The following is a 19,075-nucleotide window of genomic DNA, read 5'->3' on the forward strand; positions in this document are numbered from 1 at the left end:
GGAGGCCTGGTGGAGTTCTGTGAATACCCACGGTCATTCAGAAGTCAGTGCAGATAGAGCGCTGGCGGGCACCAAACTCTCCTCAGCTGCTGAAGAGCAGGACTGAAAATCTCATCCCTGGGGACTTCCCTGGTGGTCCAGTGGTTCAGAATCCACCTTGCAATGCAGGGGACACAGGTTCGATCCCTGGTCTGGGAGTTAAGATCCCGCCTTCCATGGAACAGCTAAGTCCATGTGCCTCAACTACCCAGCCCACTCGCTCTGGAGCCCCCCGGCCGCCACCAGTGAGCCTGCATGCCACCACGAGAGAGTCTGTGTCCACGTGGAAAAGACCCCGCCTGCCTGCACCTGAGACCTGGCAGAGCCAGCCCCACTCCAGAGAAGGACAATAGCCTGCTTCTTCAAGGCAGACCAGAAAGCATGCCTTGAGGTTTAAAGCCTGGCCTTGGGCTCAGGGCAGGGCGGTTCCTGAGTGATGACGCTTGAGGATCATTCACTGAAATTGGCTGGTTCCTTGCAGCCTGGCTTCCTGCAGCTGCCCCCAGGTAAATTACTCACCGTGATGGGTACAGTGCCACCATGATGGTCTTATAAGATGCAGTCCCTTGGGGCAGACTGTTTCCTGGAGACTTCTGTTAGGGTGTAGACTTCCCCCGGGTCAGCTCTGAGAGGTCTTTCAACCTCGTCTAGTTGTGTCCTGGACTCGGTTCCCCAAGGCTTCCCTCCTGCTTGTTGCAAACGCAGCTTCCCTGCCCCTTGCTTCACTGAATCTGTAGTGGGTGTTTTCGAGGCAGGCCGTGGATGACTCAGGTGCAGCCCATCCAAGGACCAGCCGGGAGGTCCAGCTACCTGGAAACTGGCCTCCAGGGGACTGGGGCCTTAGCCATCCTCCAGGCTTAGAACCACAGAAGCGGTTACAGAGGCAGGGGTGAAAATGCTACTTGGGGTGCACTCCCCAGATAAGAGTCTCGGAGATGGAAAGGGGGCTGTGGAAAGCAAGTGGAGCAAAGGAAAGGACTGGGGGTGATGGGAGAAGTGGGTAGTCACGTTAGCCAGAGCTTTATCTTCCTTCCTGCTCCGTGGCCAGGCTCCATTCCTCCCTGGAAGTTGAGACAGGGCATGAGTTAGAAGATGGTCCACCCATTGTGAAACAGAACAGGGGGGCGAGGTCTCAAGGCCTGAGCCTCATGGAGAGGAAAAGAGGGCAGGAAAGGAAGACAGTGGCCTTTTCTGAGCTCTAGGTCCTCTCAGGCTAATGAGATGTCCCCCAACCTCAGCTTACAAAGAAGAATAAAGCAAGCTAGCCTAAATGGCAAATGTGTACAGTAGATTCAGACAGATGGGAGGTGTTCAAACCAGAGGCCACTGTTTCCTGTTCAAAGAAACGTTTTAATTTAAGTGGCCCATCTGTCAGCCGTTGATTGTGTTGCTGTCTGATTGGGTCCATGGGGCCAACTGACACCCCCAATTAATGCGAGATTGGGAGCCCCTTTGAGTCACAGTCAGGCGAGTCTGTTTTCCTTTATTTGGTGAACAGGGGACTTAGCAGGATCTTAGCGGGCGGACTCAGGTTATTCCAAGGAGATATCGCCTTGGCCAGTTTAATTATCTGCTGCTCTGTTTTGCTTTTGCAAAACAAGGAGCTCTAACGGGAGCCCTGCTCTTTAGTTGCCTGGAAACTAGTGCTTTTAGTACCCAAAGTCATCACCAAGCCCTTCTAGGGGAGGCCAGGAGAGCCACAAGCTCTCCCAAGCCATCAATTTCTCGGGAGCCAGGCGCGAATCAGCAAAGCAAGAAGAGGAGGTGGTGTGCAGACAGCTCGAGTCCCTGTGTTTCCATAGACCAAGTCAGCGGGCAGCCTGAGGGTGCAGAGAACCCACAGAGACCAAGAAAGGTGCCATGACATTGTGTAACCTAAGAGACACAGGCACCCAGGGTGGTCCATTGGAAGCCAGAGCAGCTTGGACTTCAGAGCCGTCCCCGCTGGTCCTTCCGGCCTGGTTCATATGGGCCCTCACTTTCTGGCTTTCTAGGTCCACAGCCAGGTTGATAGGAAGTGCCCGTACCTGCTTCCCTGGGCCCCGTCCGTATGCCCCGTCCGTAGGCCCCATCCGTAGGCCAGACTGCTTCTGAAAGTTCAGAAGCCTCAGGGAAGTTTGGCTTTGTGGCTTCTTCCAGCTACCCCCCACCCCTCCACCTTCCTTGAAGAAGTGTCTGCCTAATTCTTGGTTAAGCCCAAAGTTTCTCCCAGGTGGACAGGTCAGTGATGGTCAAAATGTTCAGCTCGTCTTCTATAAGTTGTGGAGGTCAGCCTCGTGCCGGGTCTGGTTCACATCACAGCCCGGGCACCATGACATCCCCCGGGCGAGTGGTGGGGGACCCGCTCTCTCCTGGTCTGTAGAAGACGCACCCCGAAGTGCAGACCAGCAGAGGGCAAAGGCGGGCCTCCCCACCCTGTGCCCCAGAACAGTTTGTGCCGAAGCCAAGAGTCTCCAGCCAGCCCTCCCGGACCCAAGAAGATCTACGCTTCTCTCGCTTTCCTCTTCCTCTGTTCTTGTGCTCACTCCTTCTCTGCCCGGCGCTCATCTGTTTCACTCCGTCTTTCCCTGCCTCGAGCCCAGCCCTGTGCTGTGGGCAGCCCGTCATCAGAGCTGGTGATAAACCCAGCCCGCGCTCGGGAGTCAATGACCCATCCCCACTCCCCCCTCCTTCTGTCTCTCCCCGACCCTGCCGTCCCCCCACAGCTCAGTCCTGTCTCCCGGGGACCGGGCTCCCTTCCCCGCCTCCTCCCTTCACCCGGATGACAGACAGCATTTTCTCAGGCAGGGTCTGTCATTCTGCGTGTGGATTTGAACACCCGCCGTCTGGCTTCCAGGGTTGTAGAGATACAGGAGACGGTCAATGCAGGGCTGTGGTCACTGAGTCGCGCCCTCAAGGTGCTTTGAATCACTTTTATGGGTCATTGCTTCTGGTTTCCCTTCAGCCAATTGTTTTGACTTGCCTCGTTCACAGTCCGTATTTGGTATAGCTCAGGAAACCTCCTGTGTGTGCCCATGCATGTCTCAACCAAGATGGGTTCTACCAGAAAGGCCTATGGGTAGCCTCGCATTAGTTAGCGTCACTCCCCAAGTAGCTTCGAGACGTGGTGGGGTCTCTTTTTATATCGGAGTAATCTATATAAAAAAAGATGGAAAAAAATAAAGGACATGTATGCCATTGTGCTAAACCTGGGTGTACTGACTGGTGGGTAGGAAAGCTGCAAGGCCTTGAACTTGGATGTGTCAATAAGGGAACGGAGTACTCAGGTGTAATGAGCAAGGGATACGTACGGCCTGACGGACGGGAGCCCCGAAGACTGCCCTTCTGGGGGTACAGGAACGACAGCAGTTCATGTGGGAGTGAAAATAAGTGGAAGTATTAATCGCTCAGTCATGTCTGACTCTTTGCAACTCCATGGACTGTATTCTGCCAGGCTCCTCTGTCCATGGGATTCTCTAGGCAAGAATACTGGAGTGGGTTGCTATTTCCTCTTCCAGAGGATCTTCCCGACCCAGGGATCAAACCCGGGTGTCCTGTATTGCAGGCAGATTCTCTGCCATCTGAGCCGCCAGGACTGGGGAGTGATCACAGCTCCGTCCGTGGTGGCTGCAGTCAGCCCTCCTCTGCCCTCCCGAGGAGGGGTCTTCAGCGAAGACTCGAGCAGCACTTTCCCTGAGCAGCGTTGCTGGAAAGGGCTCAGGAGAGGAGGGCGAGCCCCAGGAGACAGCTTTTCATCTCAGATGTGGCACCTAGCCAGGTGAATGATGGCCTGGGAGAATACTGTTGGGACACTCGTATTTCGTGGGAAACCAGGAAGGATGGAAGGGCGCTCTGCTCCCTGGAGGAGAGGTGCCTGGGTGGTGGAGAGGTGCCTGCCTTCCGGGGGCCTGGGGTGAGGGCCACACTCGCTCTCTGCAAAGCTGCTCTTTTTTTTTTAATCTCTCCAGGCTTTTGACACCATCCTCCCTTTTTTTTCTGATGACCAGTTTATTGCACTTTAAAAATCAACACGATGTGAGATGTTAACACTTTCCTGGACTGTCTGACATCTAAAAACCACTCTTTCTGTAAATCACACATTGATTTTTTTTTTTTCTTTCTCAATTCTGTACTGCATTTGGCTTTAGCCCTGGCTTACGGGCACATTACAGCGCCGTCTTGTTCTATTAGGAATCTGAGCCCTGTGCTTTATTGTCCATCATCCTGTCTTCTCACTGATGGTGCCTGGCGTGAAACCAGAGGCGGCTCTAGGAAACTTTAAAGAGAATCCATCAGACCATGAGGCTCAGCTCGGAGGCTCTGTCATCCAGGGCAAGGCTGGTTCCCGGGGAGAGGAGCCAGCCTGCGGCAAGGGGAGCCTGCAGGGCCAGGCCTCTCCCATTCCCCACTTCCTCCTCCGGTTTTCCTCCTGCAACGGGTAACACATCAGTGAGCCTCCACACACACCTGTGCTTCCGGCTCCGCATTGTTCCCTGAAGGACAGGGCTATTTTCAGGATTTTTTTTTTTTTTTTTAATGAGAAGAACATAAAAAGTATACAGCAGTAGCTGGCATGTGGTAAATGCTAAATGATGTTGACTATTATTTTCGTAATCATTAATCACAATCAGATTATACATTTATCACAGTCCCTTGAGTGAAAGTGTTAGTCATTCAGTCATGTCCGACTCTTTGCAACCCCATAGACTGTAGCCCGCCAGGCTCCTCTGTTCATGGAATTCTCCAGGCAAGAATACTGGAGTGGGCTGCCGTTCCCTTCTCCAGGGGATCTTCCCGACTCGGGGATCAAACCTGGGTCTCCTGCATTGCAGGTGGATTCCTTACCATCTGGGCCACCAGGGAAGCCCAGGTTGCCTGTTATTTTTGTCACCATTAATCATAACTAGATTATGCATGTATCACAGTCCCTTGCAGCTCACCCATGTGCAGAATGACGATGAGAAAGCCGGCCTGACTTGTAAGTGCGGGCTATGCATGTGTTTGCCATCAGCAGGAGCTTGATGCACCCTTATTACGATGGAGACCATGGGCTTCCCAGGAGGCTCAGTGGTGAAGAGTCATCTGCCAGTGCAGGAGACGTAGGAGAAGCGGGTTCGATCCCTGGGTTAGGGAGAGTGCAGCCCACGCTAGTGTTCCTGCCTGGGGCATCCCATGGACAGAGCCTGGCAGGCCACAGTCTTTAGGGCCACAAAGAGTCAGAAACCACTGAGCTCGCACCGAACGTGTTTCCCACCGGAGCCTGAGGCCAGGAGCCATCAGGGCACCTTCCACCCACCACCGCCACCGTCTTCTTAGTGGCCAGATCTGAGAATTCACCTTTGGTTTTCTCTTGCCTTTTTTCCCCCCCTTTCTTGGCTGCCCTGGGTCTTCACCGGGACATACTGGCCCTCTAGTTCCAGAGCTTGGGCTTAGCTGCCCTGTGGCTTGTGGGATCTTAGTACCCTCACCAGGGGTTGAACCCAAGTCCTGTGCATTGGAACGTGAATTCTTAACCACTGAGCCACCTGGGAAACCTCACTCTTGTCATGTGAGTGTTACATTACCCTCCCTGGTCTCTTGTGCAGGTCCTAGTGTAGTTCATGGAAGGACACGCTAAGTGGTCTCCGGCCCCTCGGTACCACCGTCACGCCTAAGTTTGCACCCCACCTTCCACCACAAGACCCTGTAGCCTCTGTTGCCAAGAGGAGCCCCCATGGGCTCTGATTCCCGTCCACCCTCCAGCTGCCAACCATGGATCTGGGCTCCAGAGGCTGGTGAAAACCTTCTCATTATCTCGCTACCAGCGCTGAGCCAAGCTCTGAGTCACCCTGTCCTTTGCAGGATGAGAGAGGGAGAGACAAAATCTGTTTTTGAGCGGAACCTTAGAACACAAAGATGAAGGCAAAGATGAAACTGACAAATATGTCATTACCAGCTTGAAAAACAGCCAGCTTGCGACTGACCTGCTTTTAAAAGTTGGTGGGTGCGGGGGTGGCTTGCTGGTGATTTCATTGGAAAGGGAGGTGACACTGGCCGGCCCAGCTCCCCAAGAGCTGCACGTCAGTGGAGGGGGGAGGGTACCTCCGTCAGACTGACGTGGTTCCCTGTCCCGGGGTGGGTGACCCTTTGTGGCGGGTCTGCAGAACCCCGTGACTGACCGCTGTCTCCCACCCCTGCCGTCATTCACTTTCCTCTTTTTTCCAGGCTACAAGCGGAAGACATTTGATACAGCTGTCACTAAGTGCAGGGTCCGACCCAAACTCCCGATCTGGGAACAGGAGTCGGGTGACTTGCAGCCCCGTCACTCGGTCCGGCCCCAGTGGTCCCCGCGCTGTCTGCTCGCTGATGCCGATTATGCTCGTCTTGTTCATGAGACAGACCCTGGGGCTCCCTTAGGGGAAAGCAAGCCATCACAGGGGAATCCCAAGGGCTGGAACTACAGGAGGAAGCCTGCCACCCTTGCTAATGACCCAGGGCCCAGGACCAGTGCACAGTCCCCTGGGTGGGGGCAGGGGTCCGCTTCAGTTACAGCTATGGATGAATAAAGGGAGGTTTGGGGTAGGATGGGGTGGTGGTTAGGACATCATTCTAGACGGTAGACATGCCCTTTGCCCGGGCAAATGCAGAAGAGTTTTACCCTCATTTCCGTCACGGCTTTGCCACTCTGGAGGTCCAGGGCTCTCAAGCCAAGGGTTACAGCATGGCACACTGCTCCCCCCATACCCCCTCCTTGCTGTGACCCCACTTTCACCTCCCGCCTCCCCAGAAGACCAGCCATCGTGACGGCCCCTCACTCAGCCACATGGGGCATCCTTGGAGAGATACTTGACGAGGCTCAGAGACAGGCTTGAGGACAGAGTAGAAGTGGTCTTGGGGAGAGTCCTGTGGTTGGCCCCCTCTGGGCTCTTAGCTTCAGAGCATGTGGTGAAGCTGTTGGATCTGAAAGAAATGAATAAACCATCATCAAGGGAGATCGGAGAGGATGAGGCAAACAGAGGCAGTGGAAGCAGCTGACAACCCCGTCTGCCAGGTTGTTGCAGGCAGGGGGCCTGAGTGCGGGCTCTGGTCTAATGCTCAGAAATGAATTGTCCGAGGAGACACACGTGCTGACAAAGCGAGGGACTTTATTGGGAGGGGCCCCAGGGGGAGAGCAGCAGGCGAGGGAAGCCGGAGGACGGCCCTGCCTCGTGGCTCGCAGCCTCGGATTGACGGTGCTGGGGTTAGATTCCGGGTTGCCTCTGGCCAGTCGTTCTGACTCAGGGTCGTTCCTGGTAGCTTGAGCATCGCTCAGTAGTTAGATTCTAGCCAGAAGGGTCCTGGGAGGTTCATGGGACGCATGCACTGGGACCCCCTCTCTCCCTTTGTCCTTTCCCCAGTTCTTCTGGTTGGTGGTAACTTGTTAGTTCTGCGTTCCTGACCCAGGACCTTCTGCTGTGAGATAACTCATACAGGTGGTTTACCGTGATGCTTGGAAAGGGCAGCTGGTTTCTGTCAGTGGTTCCTGTAACAAGGTGACCTGAGCTCCTGGGAGGCAGGACTGGGTGTGACCAGGTGAGCTGGGGCTGCCTTGTTGCACTGGGTACTGCCCCCCAGCTTCCCGATCTAGGAAGTTCCACTAAGTGTCAATTCAGAAATCGCTTCTTCCATGCAGCCCTCCCTGATTCTTCCAAATCAGGCTGGCCATTCCTTCTTAGAGGGCGGCTTCCTTGGCTAGAACGTCTGTGTTTCAGTGCACCTGCAGTTCTAAGCAGATGCTTGGGAGGGATGGAGTAAGCAGTCAGTAAGTCCTGTGAGTTGAATAAGACGCACAGAAGAGTGAATGTCCTTTTATTAAAATACGGTGATGTGATGGGGAGACGGGTTTGAGACTAGCTTGTTCTGTGCTGTGCTTAGTTACTCAGCTGTGTCCGACTCTTTGTGACCCTGTGGATTGCAGCCCGTCAGGTTTTCCTCTCTCCATGGGATTTTCCAGGCAAAAATACTGGAGTGGGTTGCCAGCCCTCCTTCAAGGGGTCTTCCCAACCCAGGGATTGAACCCCCATCTCCTGCACTGGCAGGTGGGTTCTTTACCACTAGCACCCCCTGGGAAGCCCCAGCTTAGAAAGCTCTTAATTATCTTGAATTCTCCCAGGCAGTATTCCCAAGGAAAAAAAAGTCCTACAAAACACAGGTTCTGCAAGATGTTAATGGGTGTTATCTAATAAAAGGGTTCTGGTGTCAACTCCATTTGGAAAACAAAGTTGTACAGGTTTCTTCACTGCAGGTAATTCTTCAGGCCTTAGAGGTTCAGGTGAAATCTGAATATTCAAGGTTTCCAGAACTCATTAGGTTGGACCATATGAGATTTCTGTTTTATAGTCCCAGAAAAAAAAAAAAAAGCAACAGTTAAATAGCAGTGATTTCAGATGGTTCAATGCAATATTTGACTATAGAACCCATTTCTGTGGTTACTGGAGCTCCCTGGGGCTCCTTTTGGAAAACATTGATGTGCAGGACCTTGGTTTTCCTTTTGGAGGAGGGGAGGGAGATGAGGCTGAGAAAGGAGATGGCAACCCACTCCAGTATTCTTGCCTGGAGACTCCGATGGACAAAGGAGCCTGGCAGGCTGCAGTGTGTGGGGTCGCAAAGAGCTAGACACGGCTGAAGTGATTTAGCATGCAGGCACGTACGCATGCACGCAAGAAGATGGGGAGGCGGCTGGAGGGTTCACAGATGAGAATCTGAGTCACATGGAAAGCCTTTCCACGGTTACAGGTTCTCCTTGGAAATCCTGGTATGACTGTCTCCACCTCCACCGCACAGCAGCCACCTGCAAACCACAGTCTAGGGTGAGAACGCTCTAGAAAAACCAAACGTTTATCTGCTGGAGCAGGCCATAGGCCTACATCCTCAATCCCAAACAAGCAACAGTCCAGATGGGCCCAGAAAGCCAGGGCAGCCGCAGCAAGCAGGAATGAGCAGACGCCACAGAGCCTGGAGCCCCCTTGGCCTGCTGGTTCTCTGTCTGTTGTTGAAGAAGAGAGCCGTGTTTGAGCAGGCGGGGAAGGAGGGGCTGCAGTGGGTCTAGGGAAGCATGATCAGGGCAGCACACACCGCTCCTTTGGGGGAACCCCGACAGCAGCGTGCCCACGGCCGCCTGGTGCCTGTCGAGGGCCGGCTTTGCTAACCTGAGGTTAGCCATGTGGGTGTCTTTCCATGTGCCTGTTGGCCACCTGCATGTCTTCCTTGGAAAACATCTGTTCAGGCCGTCTGCCCACTTTTCAATCAGGTTGTTTGGTTTTCGGACAGTGACTTGGATGCCGTTGATGTAGTTTGGGTACTGACCCGCTGCTGGTTGTATCCTTTGCAAGTATCTCCTCCCATTCAGAGGGCTGTCTTTTCCTTCTGTCAGTGGGTTCCTTTGCCGTGTGAGAGCTTTCAAGTGTAACTGGTGAAGCGCTTTCAAATCTCAGCCTTCTTTTTAGAACGCTGACCGCCCCCCCACTCCCTGCATCGGGGTCACAACAACGTCATAGTCCTCACCTCCATCCCCTATTCTCCAGGGGTAGCCCGCGTCTGTCTTGCATCCTCCCCCCCATAAGAAACACAGGATTGGACATACCAGGCAGGAGGGCAGGTTCTCCAGGAATGCAGGAGCTGGTGATGAGGCCGGTCAGGGGAGGATTTTCTGAGCGCCCGCTCATCTGTCTTGAGCATGTCTTGGATCAAATCTGACATTAATTAAAAGCAGGCCTCTGGGCTCAGAGCACCTTGCCGGCTGAGTTGAATATTTTATTACTATCTGGCATTTACACCGGACTTTAAATTTGCCAAGTGTTTCACGGTGATTTACGGGGCTGTCTTTGCCGCCCCTCTGCGGGGTGCTCGCCTGTTCTGTCATGGGTCAGCAGTTTGCTCCAGGGCCGTTCTCCATCCTCCTCTTGCTTGCTGCTTCTTTCACTCCTGCCTCTCTAGTTAGTCCTCGAGAGATGCTTCTTCCTGGTGGGTTCAGTCCTAACCGTCCTTCCAGCTTCTTTGCTCATCTGTTGTTGTTGTTGTTGTTTAACCACAGTTAAAAGTAACAATTGGGAAAGGAAGGAAGGAAGGAGGGAGGGACAATAGTAGCTAATTGAGCCCGGGGCGCGCTCATTCGCTCGGTAGTTCCGACTCTGCAGCCCCATGGACTTCCCTGCAGGCTTCTCTGGTAGTTCCATTAAGACCAGGGCATGCTCATTCACTCGGTAGTTCCATTAAGACCAGGGCGTGCTCATTCACTCGGTAGTTCCAACTCTTTGCAGCCCCATGGACTTCCCTGCAGGCTTCTCTGTCCATGGAATTCTCCAGGCAAGAATCCTGGAGTAGGTTGCTACTTCTTATCCCAGGGGATCTTCCCGACCCAGGGATCGAACCCAAGTCTCGCGCATCTCCTGCATTGGCAGGTGGGTTCTTTACCACTAGTACCACCTGGGAAGCCCTAGAAAGTTAACCCCTAGAAGATGGAATGAATGCCAGAAAGGAATCAGGAAGGAGTCCACTTGGCCTTGGGACCATCCTCTTCAAATGGGAAGAGTTTACAGCCTTAGGCTTGCTCTTCCTTCTCATCACATAGCAACCTGATTATATAGAGAATACTGTGTTAGCACCCTGATATTGTAAATTTACTTTTTATCTGGATTGAATATTTTGAATTGTCTTGAGAGTAAGTCATAAATGAAATATTATCTACAGAGCAATATCAAACGCCGTAATTTTGATAAAGGTGGAAATAAAGCAGAGGTGGGAAGCATATGTTCTGCGTTCCTCAACATTTATAAGGGACACTCAACAGTAAGACTGATAAGGAAGAAACCATGGAGCTATCAACAGACTCTCTAAATCAATACTGTGATAAAACTTAAGAAACCAATATATTAATATGTTATTTAAAGTGACAGTGGTACCCATCAGAGAATTGAAAGTCAGAATTGTTAAGAAATATATTGCCTCTTGGGAGTAAAACTAAGAATGGGGAATTGGAGGTAGGGAAATTATTACTTTAGACTTTTTCTGAGCATATTGAGTTTTTTGTTTTTTTCAAGTGAAAGTATATCACCATGATTAAAAAGCAGTAAGCAGTGTGATTGAAAGCAGCCACTTTTAAATTTCAAAATAAGAGTGTGAAGTGAAGCCTCTTTTTGTGCCTAAAATCTTCGAAAAAGTAAAACTGGAAGATGGGTTTAGGAAAAAACCGTGGTGTTGAAAGGGTGTGGGTACATCTCAGACACAGGAAGGAAGGGCGGAGGTGCAGTCAGGCTTCAGGCTCCGGGGATAAATCAGACAGAGACATAAACACTTCAGGGCCAATTTTCTTGCTGTCATCGTGCCTGTGACATTCTCTCCTCCTGCAGGTCAGCTTTGTCTACAAGACGTGGACTCAGGAGAACACAGCCCCTGACCTTTCCACGCTGTGCGTGATGACCCAAGGCTGGGCAGGCGGGTTCACCCATCAGAGCCACAACCACTTGGGGCCCACCCAGAGGAGCGCCAAGGGCCCCCACCTGGCACCTGGCGATCACAGAACTGGGCTGGGGGAGGCAGAGAGTGGATTTCCTCCTCTGTTAACCTCCCAGTAAGAAAACGAGGACCACCCCCACCGGCCTCATGAGCCGCATGCATTGTACTAGATACCATCTGCCTTCAGTGCCGCAAAGCATGACAGTGATCTGAGGCGTCAAAGTCTTTTCTTTGTCTGGTTTTTGGAGATGCTTTGGTGGGAGTCAAGTATGGGGAGGGATAAACAGGTTATTCATCATCCTAAAAGAACTGCCAAAGTCTAATTTCATGCAGAAGTCCTCCAAGGGGCTTTTTAAAAAAAATCTCTTCCCAATTTCTTAGAGGAATAGTAAAACCGTGACTATGTGCCCCCCTGCACCTCCAAAGGTGTCCCCTACAAGGAGTTAGTTGTACCTTGACTCTGCTTGTGGGGCAGAGTGTGGCCAGGCGCACCCACAGCGATGAAGGTGTGCCTCCCAGGCAGCTGGCCCCAGGGTTCCCTTCCCTCCAGCAAGGCTGTTCAAAAGCATCGATTCTTTGGCGCTCAGCCCTCTTTATGGTCCAACTCTCACATCCATACATGACTACTGGAAAAACCATAGCTTTGACTCTATGGACCTTTATTGGCAAAGCAGTGTCTCTGCTTTTTAATACGCTGTCTAGGGTTATCATAGCTTTTCTTCCAAGGAAAAAGTATCTTTTAATTTCATGGCTGCAGTCACTGTCCACAGTGATTTTGGAGCCCAAGAAAATAAAATACGTTCTTTGTATAACCAAATCACTTCATCGTACGAGAGGAATTAGCAATGTTGTAAATCAACTATATTTCAATAAAAATAAGTAAATAAGAAAATAAATAATAAATAAGAGAAAAAGAATTGGAGTTAAATCCACCTCTTCTGGAACACCTCTATTTTTCATCTTTCCCAACACTTAACTTCATCCCATATGAACAGCAGGGTTCACAAACCACAGTAGAAAAGTGTGTCAAACTACTTTTTCTAAGAAAAGATAAGTTTACGTTGATAACTTCCATCCTTTATTGGACCTTTTCAAGACCCCATAGGAATTCCATGGCAATGGAATTCTGTGGCAATACCTAGTTGGATAGACCAATATTTTCTTTAATCAATGTGTGATATTTCAGAGTTCCCATCTTCCTGGGTTTCCTTCCCACGGGCCAGGAAGGGGAATTCATATATTGGGGGCCAGTATCCCCCAAAGCCTCCTCAAGCTGTGGGATCAGCTTGGCAGGAAGGCAGCAGGACTGCCTGTGGTGTGTGAGTCCTTGATGGCCGGGAGGGGACACCTACTGTCGTGTGGTGAGCACTGCCCCCTCACCTGGCCTGATGTCCATCTCCCAGCTTGGCGACAGTGACCAGGTGGGCGGAGGAGGGGTCTAAGCTGAGCTTGCCCGGCCCCCTTGGCAGCTCCTGAGGCCGCCCCTGTGGCCCCCGTGGTCCCATCCAGCAGCTGATGCTCCAGGTTGGTTGTCTGTTTTTCAGTGAGTGACCTGATCATGAATAACGTTCAGACTTGCTCCTAAAGCATAAGTTGTGGTAAAGCATCATCCGGCTAGAAGGGCAATTATCGGACGACCTGCTCCTCTCTGCTCAGCCCCTCTGTCTCTCCCCACCACAGTCCCTGACTGGGGAGTAGCCGCGTGGCATGGCTGAAATACAGAAAGGGTGGATAAATGATCCGAGACAGGGGGGCTTACTTGTTCCCACCTCGGGAACAAGAGAAAACTGACTCACACTGCAACACTGCAAGCAGAGGGGTGCAGCCCAGGGGAAGTCCCGGGATTAACTTGCTGAAGGGAGGTGGCGATGCTCTCTCCCTGGGTGGAGAGCTGGCCTCCGAAGGTGGTGGCTGCTCCTCGGTCAAGGAGGAACAGAAGGCCCCTGCCCCCCTCCCCATGGAGGGTGGGGAGAGACAGAGATTCAGGAGGGATGGGAGATGGTGAGAGGCAGACCCCCCACCCGCAGAAGAGCAGAATGGGCAGAGCAGGTTTCGAGATTGTTCTCGAGTTTGCCCTCGGGACTCTGACTCCCTGCATCCCCGGGGGCTTATAACCCCAGGTTTGGCAGTTTGTCTTCCTTCTCTCTGCGCTTGGCTTAATGGCAGCAGCTGTGAAAAGAGGCCTGGCTTACTAATAATATTCCAGCCACTTTGGATTCTTGTCTTAATTATCTCCCTGATTTGCACTTTTGGTGGAAGCCCTGGGGTGTGCACACCAGTCGCATTTTTCCTCTTCCCTGTTCCACCCAGCGGGCTCTTTCTACCACCAGCTGGTCTTCAGTATCTGCCTTCATTCCCGTGTTTGTGCCCTTGCCGGGTGGGTCCTTCATCTTGGTTTCTCATTAGCCTGACTATCAGGCACTCCTCCATCTTCAGAGGCAACTGCAGCCATATTCCCTTCTCCGTTGCCTCTTCTTCCTCTCCTTTATTCCGAATCAGGGGGGAAACTGCGTTGGCCAACACCCAAGACGTGTGCACGTGTGTGCTCAGTCGTGTCCCACTCTTTGTGACCCTTTTGACCGTAGCCCTCCAGGCTCCTCTGCCCATGGGGTTCTTCAGTCAAGCACTGGAGTGGGTTGCCATTTTCTCCTCCAGGGGAATCTTCCCAACCCAGGGATCAAACCCGCGTCTCCTGTGTCTCCTGCATTGCAGGGTGACTCTACCTGCTGAGCCACCTGGGAGGCCACCGTGTGTGCATTTGGCGGCAGAGGCTGTGGTACTCTCTGTGGGCGTGGCCAAGCTATGGGGCGGGGCAGAGGCTGTGGTGCCCGCTGTGGGCGTGGCCAAGCTATGGGGCGGGGCAGAGGCTGTGGTACCCTCTGTGGGCGTGGCCAAGCTATGGAGCGGGGCAGAGGCTGTGGTACCCGCTGTGGGCGTGGCCAAGCTATGGGGCGGGGCAGAGGCTGTGGTACCCTCTGTGGGCGTGGCCAAGCTACGCGGCGGGGCAGAGGCAGGATGCATTCACTTTGCTCAGAACCTCCTTGGGATGTAGATACTTGGATGCCAGCCTGTGCTGCCCACACCTGGGAGAATATCTGCAGCCCATCTCAGCCAACTGGGATGGTGAGGGGACTGGGGGACTGAGGGTCAAGCCTGGCTCTGCCCCTCGACGCCCTGTCACTGTGGAGGAGCCCTTTCTCTCCTACATTAGTTGGATAGCCTCCCCGCACCGCCGCCCGCCCACCTCCAGAGCTGCTGGGAGCATTAGTAAGTCAAGTGCTGAATAACCAGAAAGGGTTAGTTTGCTAATTAATGTAAGACCTGTTGTCAGGGCTGCACTATCATTTACGTTAAATGGCTCATTCGAGCAGAATCTTTAACAAAAGAGCCACCAGCTGCGGTTTATGGTTTAGAAAAGCAAGTTTTCTCAAAGGGAGGGATTGGCCCCTCTGGTGTCAGGGAACCCTGGCCAGTCTCTGCTTAGCTTTTACACCTGGTGAAGAACGTTGCCCCAGAGACCCCACACTAGCTGATGGGAGTGGGTTGTGGTCTGGGCTGTGTTGGTACAAAACAAGATTGAGAACTGCAGACTTGTGAACCCTGGGCTCCCCGAAGGTGGGAGACAGGCCCGATGGAGGCAGCTCAGATGCCCTCTAACTTTATCTTCTCGGGACCATGGACAGCTCCCGAGATTCGAGGGCCGCATAAGAGGCTGCCTCCCCGTGGATCACAGGGCTGCCTGAAACCCTTAGACATATCCATCGTAGCCAGGCCTGAAATTCAGCCCCCAGTGATATGTGGAACCGCGCCAGGGACACTCATTCTTTTTGAAGCTTGTCAGATGCATCAGGCTGTCCTGAAAGTTTTGAACTTTTATTATCCAAATTCCTCCCTGGAGTGACAGCTTCTGCAGTGCCCACCCTTGGAGGAAATCTCTGAAAGGGAAAGAAAAGGTCAAGAAGCTATCAAGACTGAGGAGCCTTGACCTCTGAATCAAAGCTCCCCCCTTTTTGGCAAGCATTTTTAATTAACAAAAAGGATTACAACAGTCAAATTCAAATGAACTCCGGGACTCAAAAACTTCAGTTTCTCAACATCAACGTGTAATAGAAAAACCCACTGACCTTTACAAATGTAAGACTCGTTCTTTACGTCGAGTTCCTTTATCTGCAAACAGAGCGGCACGCCTGTTTCAGAAATGAGCCTTTGCAGGACCTGCTTTTAACCTGTGTTATGTCATGCTGAAATCCTGCTATTCTGATTTCTTACGAAGAAGTGAAGAAACTGCCTGTTCTGAACAGCTGAATGAGTGTAAGCGTGTGGAGTGACTATAAAGTATGCAAAAAGGACCGTAAGGCTTGCCAGTGTGATGGAGTGTGTGACTGGTTCCATGGTACCCCCACCAAGCGGGTCCGACCGTGCATCTCCCCTGCCCTGGAGGACGACAGCACTAATCCAGCCCGCCGCGGCCTGCTCGTTTTGGCTTCTGAGCCAGCTTCAGTGCTGTGCGCAAGTATTGCTGTTGTTTAGTCTCTCAGTGTGTCTGACGGTTTGTGACCCCGTGGACTGTAGCCCGCCAGGCTCCTCTGCCCATGGGATTCTCCAGGCAAGAACACTGGAGTGGGTTGCCATTTCCTCCTCCAGGGGATCTTCCCGAGCCAGGGATCAAACCCACATCCCCTGAATTGGCAGGCGGGTTCTTACCACGGAGCCACCTGGAAAGCTGATATGCATGTGTAATATTATAGAAGAATGATTCCTAACACCTCGTGTGTCTCTATGTCTCTTTCAGAGGGTCTTGCTGTTGGAGTTGGATTTGGGGCTGTAGGAAAGACAGCATCGGCCACCTTCGAGAGCGCCAGGTAAGCAACACCTTGTGCCTTGGTGTCACTGCACCAGCTGGTACCTTGGATGAGCCGTCTGCACGGAGCTGTGCAGCACCCCAGCCCCCCAGCTCTGACTGGTGGAGGCGAGGAGGACGGCAGGGGTGCTCACACCTGAGAGAGATGCTCCATCAGAGAAACAGGCTTATGCCAAGTTCTTCCAAAGCTAGCTAAAGGGGAGCTGTTTTGGAAACCAACCGTGGATGCGACTGCATGCTGTTTTCCAAATACTTTAAAATGGATGAATCACGATAAGACGATGTTCTGGGGGGTTGATTCCAGGACCTGCCGGCATATGCTTGAATCCGCCAGGGTTCTAGTACCATGATCAACCTCAGTATGCGCCAGACCCATATCCGAGATTTCAGCCCCAGTCGGATGGAAAGGCCGGGGGAACCACAAAGGCCGGGGCTGGCCGTCCCGACCCCTCCCTCTCTTCTGAGCCCTCACTTTGCTCTCCCTGGCTGCTGCCGCTCCCGATTTCCTCTCTCACGTCTGCTCCTTCCCCGGCTCTCCTGCTGGCTTCGCATCCGATGGCCCCTCCTGAAACGCTCATGTTCCCCGGGGCTCCATCTTCAGGGCCCCCCTTCTTCTCACTCGGCACTCTCTCCCTGGCTGTTCTCCCCCACCCCCAGGGCTTGATTCAACACCTCTTTGCCGGCGATGCCCACGCTGACCTTCAGCCTCAATTTCTCTCCCGCACTTATGCGTACGGGTCCAGGCTGAAGGAGGGCGCGTGGTGCCATCCATCCAAGGGCAGAAGACTCAGATGCCCATAGGGGATGAAGGATAGCAGAAGCGGGCGCAGGCGGTCAGGTAGGGCCAGGCGGGGGTTACGGGGTCCGTGGTGACTTTGGAACAGCCAGCACAAGTGCGATCTCAAGGTGCTCAAAACTTTTTAATTAATTAATCTGTGGCTGCGCTGGGCCTCTGTCGCTTTATGGGACTACTGTACTCTATTGCGGTGTGCGGGCTTTGTGGGGCTACTCTATTGCGGTGTGCGGGCTTTGTGGGGCCGGGGCTTTGTGGGCTACTATTGTGGCGTGTGCTTTGTGGGACTGCTGTACTCTGTTTCGGCATGCGGGCTTTGTGGGGCTACTGTACTCTATTGTGCGTGCGGGCTTTATGGGGCTACTCTATTGTGGCGTGCCAGCTTTGTGGGACTGCTGTACTCTATTGCGGCGTGCGGGCTTTGTGGGACTGCTGTACTCTATTGCGGCGTGCAGGCTTTCTGTACTCTATTGCGGTGTGCGGGCTTTGTGGGACTGCTGTACTGTATTGCGGCGTGCGGGCTTTTTGCTGTTCCTCTTGTGTAGAGCAGGGGCCCAGTGGTTGTGGCACCTGGGCTCGGCTGCCCTGCAGCATGTGGGATCTTCCCAGACCAGGAATCGAACCCAGGTCCCCTGCACTGGCATACGATCTTTACTATCGGACTGCCAGGGAAGTCCCTGGAAATCACGATATTTTGAAAACATAATTCAGCTCAAAGTGGTGGTCCGGTGGCCACTGGCTTCTGTGTTGAGTTCATTCGACTGTCCTCTGACCAGTACAATCTCAAAATCGACATTTTTCCCCCGAAGGCAACGTCACCGCTTCCTTCAGTGGTTGGCCCTGGGTCTGTGGACCATGGTTGCCAGGAACTACTTCCTCACAGAATCCCACCCTTCCTGCTCGGTCCCCACCTTTCCTGGGGTCTCTTTACACCCCATTGCATCCTTTCCTCAAGACTCTCAGCTGCCATGGGGCCCCCGTGTGTCCATCTAGTCACTGCGGTCGCTGGACTCTGATGCTATGTGTGAAGGGGCCCGTCTGCTCCATGAAGCCCCAGACGCGGGCGTGGGCTGCCACGTCATGGGTCGAGATTTTTTCCTTTTTCTCGATTCTCATTCCTGCCTGTCAGACTCGCAAGTCGCTCCCTCGCCCCGACTCCAGGGTCAGCATTAAACAAGACGCCTGCGGCGATGATCCCAGGAGATGGTGGCTGGGTGAAGCCCTCAGAATGTGAGGATCGTCACCCAGACCCAGAGCTTGATTGGCCTCATCAAGCCCTCGGGCTGCACTTCCTGCCCTGGGCATAGGGGTAGGGGGGAGGGCGTCGTGCCCTGGCACAGCCATCTGACCTCCACTTGGCTTGGACCACGCGGACCATCAGGGCGGGCGGTGTCGGGACACTGAGGGGCCCTCCTGAGTCCCGGGAGCCACGCACGCTCCAGAAACATCCGTGCCAGCCAGTGACAGCCCGCCCTGGGCACCGCGCTCACGGCCCGGCTTCCCGTCTGGTGGCGCCTTGTCTCCCCCGACACCAAGGTGTCAACTCCGATGTCCCTCTTTTCTGTCACCCGCGCTTCCTGCTAAGCTTTGTGTCTCTGAAGAAAGTAGAAGAAAAGTCTTTTCAACCCAGCTCCCCGCTTCCCGAGACCAGACAGATCCTCTGAGTTATGTAAACCCTCCACAGGGCTCTCCATTCACGATTGGGCTGGGGAGGCGGGGCTGTTTTCAGCCTCATGAAACCCTCTGATAAACCAGCCTCCTTGGGGGATTTCATGCCCCTCTGATTGCCCCCATTGCCCCTGTGTCCAGGGTACGGAGCGTGGGGAATGGTGGGGAGAGTGGATCCATGCAATGCGGGCCACAGAGATGGAAGGAGGGTGGCCTCACGCAGACCCTGTCCTTCAGTCTGTCCGCCCCACTTACAGATCCAT

The 19,075-nt window shown here is 53.3% G+C and overlaps 1 protein-coding gene across 3 annotated transcripts in view; it reads left to right on the plus strand.

The window, feature by feature from the left end:
- SLC39A11 (solute carrier family 39 member 11) overlaps positions 1–19,075 on the plus strand; it is a 370,219-nt gene that overhangs the window by 307,144 nt on the left and 44,000 nt on the right. For all 3 annotated transcript variants that reach the window (XM_042256462.2, XM_027974012.2, XM_027974013.2), the window contains exon 7: positions 16,283–16,352. In XM_042256462.2, the coding sequence (XP_042112396.1) occupies positions 16,283–16,352 (70 nt within the window). The remainder of the gene's footprint in view (positions 1–16,282; positions 16,353–19,075) is intronic.

Source organism: Ovis aries, chromosome 11, assembly GCF_016772045.2.
Source record: "Ovis aries strain OAR_USU_Benz2616 breed Rambouillet chromosome 11, ARS-UI_Ramb_v3.0, whole genome shotgun sequence".
NCBI classification, from domain to species: Eukaryota; Metazoa; Chordata; class Mammalia; order Artiodactyla; family Bovidae; genus Ovis; species Ovis aries.